We start from the raw sequence: 4,600 nt of genomic DNA on the forward strand, positions 1-4,600 counted from the left end.
GTAGAGATGGGGTTTCACCACGTTAGCCAGGATGGTCTCGATCTCCTGACCTCGTGATCCACCTGCCTCGGCCTCCCAAAGTGCTGGGATTACAAGTGTGAGCCACTGTGCCCAGCCTAACTGAATTTCTATCTTTAAATTAAAATACTGATTCATATGCCACCTGGATTCAGTGTAGCATTATAAATGAAAACTACTTTTTTCTTACATTCCAAAAGGATGTTGAGAATTAGAGAGATCAATGTCCCTCAACAAATTACTAAAAAAAAAAACAAGTGAAATGCATACAATACCCCTACATTGGGAACATTTAAAAAAAATCTGTTCACCAATTTGAGTCCAGTACAAACTAACTCTTTGAAAATATTTCTATTTTTGAGTATGACAATTCCAAAATAACCTGCAAAATACAAAATGTTAAAAACACACTCTGGCATGCTAACATTTTTGACACTTCAGAATTAACAAAATATGCACATAAGTCATTGCATTTTTCTCTTGGGAGTTTAAACATTTTCTCACTGAGGAAGGTATGGCTTAGAACCTAGAACATAATATCATATTTCATTAAAAAATTGTATACTGGAACCTTCTAGATAATGTTAGTCATAACAAATAACTGGTTGCCAGAATACTACACTGTTTATTATATAGGCAATTTTACTGAATATTCTAGCCATCTCTTTATAATTTAAAAGTTTTTTTTTGTTTTTTGGTTTTTGGTTTTTGAGACAGAGTCTCGCTCTGTTGGCCAGCTGGGGTGCAGTGACACCATCTCGGCCTCACTGCAACCACCACCTCCCGGGTTCAAGCAATTCTCCTGCCTCAGCTTCCCAAGTAGTTGGGATTACAGGCGCCCGCTACCATGCCCGGCTAACTTTTGTATTTTTGGTAGAGACAGGGTTTCACCATGTTGACCAGGATGATCTCGAACTCCTGACCTCAGGTGATCCGTCCACCTCAGACTGCCAAAGTGTTGGGATTACAGGTGTGAGTCACTGTGCCCGGCCCTGAAGTTTTATGGTTTTTATCAGTAATGGCAATTCTACTGATGCACTGGACCATCAACTTAATTTAAAATAAAGCATTTTACCTGGTTGAGATGCAATGAGCAGGACACTGTGTTGACTATAATGTCCCAGAGCTGGGACAAGGGCTCTGAACATATCCACATTGCTCTGTACCACATCAAGGTAGGACTGAGAACTACCCAAGGAGTTGACTGTGAAGATCACCACCTTGGAATGAGCAGAGGCAGACAAATCTAGTGAATGAAAACAAACAGTCTGAGCTGAAGATACAAGATTTAATCAAGTTCTAGTTCGCGATTAAAAGGTTGTTCTTTTCAACAGAGAGTTTTGAGGCATGCCTCCCCATAAATCAACCCCATATCCACAAAAGCATACAAAATGCAGAGGTTTGCCTCCAAATAGAGGATTAAGAGTAAGTGTTGGCTGGGTGTGGTGGCTCACGCCTGTGATCCCAGCACTTTGGCAGGCTGAGGCTGGTGGATCACTTGAGGCCAGGAGTTCGAGACCAGCCTGGCTAACATGGTGAAACCCCATCTTTACTAAAAATACAAAAATTAGCCAGGCATGGTGGTGTGTGACTGCAGTCTCAGCTACTCAGGAGGCTGAGGCAGAGATTCGGTTGAACCCGGGAGGTGGAGGTTCAGTGAGCTGAGATCTCGCCATTGCACTCCAGAGTCTTGCAACAGAGTGAGACTCTGTCTCAATAAAAAAGAGTAGGAGTGTATCCCAAGGGGGAAAGATAGCAATAGTAATAAACAAAATAAATTACGGGATCTAAAACCTACAAACAGGAACTGAGTTTTTTATGTAAGTTACAATTTTAAGGGAAAATAAATATTATGCTATAGGCAAAATGAACCTAAAATTAATTACACCATCGTTTCCTAAACTGTGAGCTTAGGTGCCCTAAAGCTCCTTGAAAGAAACTCAGAGGCCATCAGGGAGGAGTGGAAGTAAGTAGGAAGAAGACTGGTAAGCACAGCTCCAGGCCACTTACTTTGGCCTATCCAAGCAAAGTAGTGCTGCTTTTTAAAAATCTGTTTTACTTATCAAGGATTCTGCTCTAAAGAGTGGTTCAGGCCGGGCACGGTGGCTCAAGCCTGTAATCCTAGCACTTTGGGAGGCCGAGACAGGCGGATCACGAGGTCAGGAGATCGAGACCATCCTGGCTAACACAGTGAAACCCCGTCTCTACTAAAAATACAAAAAACTAGCCGGGCGAGGTGGTGGGCGCCTGTAGTCCCAGCTACTCCGGAGGCTGAGGCAGGAGAATGGCGTGAACCTGGGAGGCGGAGCTTGCAGTGAGCTGAGATCTGGCCAGCCACTGCACTCCAGCCTGGGCGACAGAGCGAGACTCCGTCTCAAAAAAAAAAAAAAAAAAAAGAGTGGTTCAAAAATCTCTAAATTAAATATCTTGGCTTTTCTTTTCTTCTTCTTCTTTTTTTTTTTTTTAATAAAGAGACAAGGTCTCACTATATTGCCCAGGCTGGACTCAAAACTCCTGGGCTCAAGTAATCTTCCTGCTTCTGCCTCCTGAGAAGCTGAGACTTTACCTCACCTGCCTCATTTGTAAATGTTGACTTTTCTTATACGGAAGTTACTTGGGTAACTACTACTTTCAATGGGAACTACAGGTAATCAACTGTTATGACTTAGGAAAAGCTAGTCTATGGAGTTCACTCTGATTCCAGAGTACCTTTGACCGTCCATCACATGTTATGCTGTTACAACTATATTACTCACCATTGCACAGTGTGTTTTACAGTAAGTACATGCCCAAACCATGGCCAGATCTTACCAACATCAGAAATAAGAGAACCATAATAAAGTAATTAGAATGGCATCAGTCCAGTCAACATTTACAAATAAATATTAGCCTCCCAGGGAGACAGCAGACTCCATTGTTTATATTCTTAATTAAGCCTCTAAGGCAATCTTTCTTCTTTTTTTCGAAATGGAGTTTTGCTCTTGTTGCCCCAGGCTGGAGTCCAATGGCACGATCTTGGCTCACCACAACCTCTGCCTCCCAGGTTCAAGAGATTCTCCTGCCTCAGCCTCCCAAGTAGTTGGGATAACAGGTATGTGTCACCATGCCCAGCTGATTTTGTATTTTTAGTAGAGGTGGGGTTTCTCCATGTTGGTGAGTCTGGTCTCGAACTCCTGACCTCAGGTGATCCACCCACCTCAGCCTCCCAAAGTGCTGGGATTACAGGCATGAGCCACCACACCCGGCTAAGGCCATCTTTCTAAACAAGTTTCAGAAGGAAACATTTGTGCAATGTGTCCACTGGAGATGCATTATCTAATTTTACTTCCTATTCTGATACAGTTGTAGTGATGGTAGATCTAAACACTAAGTCCTATATTATAATTATGGTTCTTCATGAGTCCTCTTAAGTAATTCCAATGTTGTAGGGTTTACAGTGGATGCCTGGTGATGAGTCAAAACCTCAAAAATTAGAAGACATTAGAGCTGGAAGGGATACACTTAACAATTCCGTATGTGTCAAACACTGTTCTAACAGTTCTTCATATATTTATTTGCTTAATCTAATCAACACTACACAATGGAGTATTTTACAGATGAGAAATCTGAGGCACAGAGAAGTCAAATAACCTGCTCAAAGTCATAGAGCTGAAGTGTAGAGCCAGAGGTTAAGCCCATGCAGTCTGACTTCAAAGTGCTATTAAACACTATGCTACATTTAGAAACTTACTACTACACCCTCATAAGGATGAGGAAACTGTTATGTGGAGAGGTTAGGTGGTCTGTCCATATTATGAAATATCAGTGAACAGTTCAATTTATAACTCTACAATCTGGCCACAGGCTATTGTGATTTCTTGTCTTTGCTCCTTTAGCTTCCTCATCTTCAAGGTTGACTTAGGAGTAAACATAGTAGTGGCTGCCTAATGTGACTGCTTTTCTTTTTGTTTTGTTTTGTTTTTTGTTTGTTTTTTTTTTTGAGACAGGGTCTCACTCTGTTGCCCAGGCTGGCACGTAGTGGTGTACAATCTCGGCTCACTGCAACCTCCGCCTCCAGGTTTCAAGTGATTCTCCTGCCTCAGCCTCCCTAGTAGCTGGGATTACAGGTGCCCGCCACTGCGCCTGGCTAATTTTTGTATTTTTAGTAAAGACAGAGTTCCACCATGTTGGCCAGGCTGGTCTCGAACTCCTCACCTCAGGTGATCTGCCTGCCTTGGCCTCCCAAAGTGCTGGAATTACAGGCATGAGCCACTGTACCTGGCCCCTAATATGATTTCAAAAGTACAAGAAAGGCTTCCTACTCCAAAAGATTTTCCCATCAAGCTCTCAGGCCTTTAAATCAATTCCTTTGAGTTTATTTTTTATTTATTTACTTTGTTTTGTTTTTGTTTTTTTGAGACGGAGTCTCGCTCTGTCTCCCAGACTAGAGTGCCGTGGCCCGATCTTGGCTCACTGCAAGCTCTGCCTCCCGGGTTCAGGCCATTCTCCTGCCTCAGCCTCCTGAGTAGCTGGGACTACAAGTGCCTGCCACCACACAGGGTTTTTATTTTATTTTTATTTTATTTTATTTTATTTTATTTTA

At 42.3% G+C, this 4,600-nt stretch overlaps 1 protein-coding gene across 2 annotated transcripts in view; it reads right to left on the bottom strand.

The window, feature by feature from the left end:
- Positions 1-4,600, bottom strand: part of UEVLD (UEV and lactate/malate dehyrogenase domains) — a 72,944-nt gene that overhangs the window by 14,875 nt on the left and 53,469 nt on the right. For both annotated transcript variants that reach the window (XM_011937469.1, XM_011937468.1), the window contains one exon: positions 1,094-1,264. In XM_011937469.1, coding sequence (XP_011792859.1) covers positions 1,094-1,264 — 171 coding nt within the window. The remainder of the gene's footprint in view (positions 1-1,093; positions 1,265-4,600) is intronic.

Source organism: Colobus angolensis, unplaced genomic scaffold, assembly GCF_000951035.1.
Source record: "Colobus angolensis palliatus isolate OR3802 unplaced genomic scaffold, Cang.pa_1.0 Scaffold164, whole genome shotgun sequence".
NCBI lineage: Eukaryota > Metazoa > Chordata > Mammalia > Primates > Cercopithecidae > Colobus > Colobus angolensis.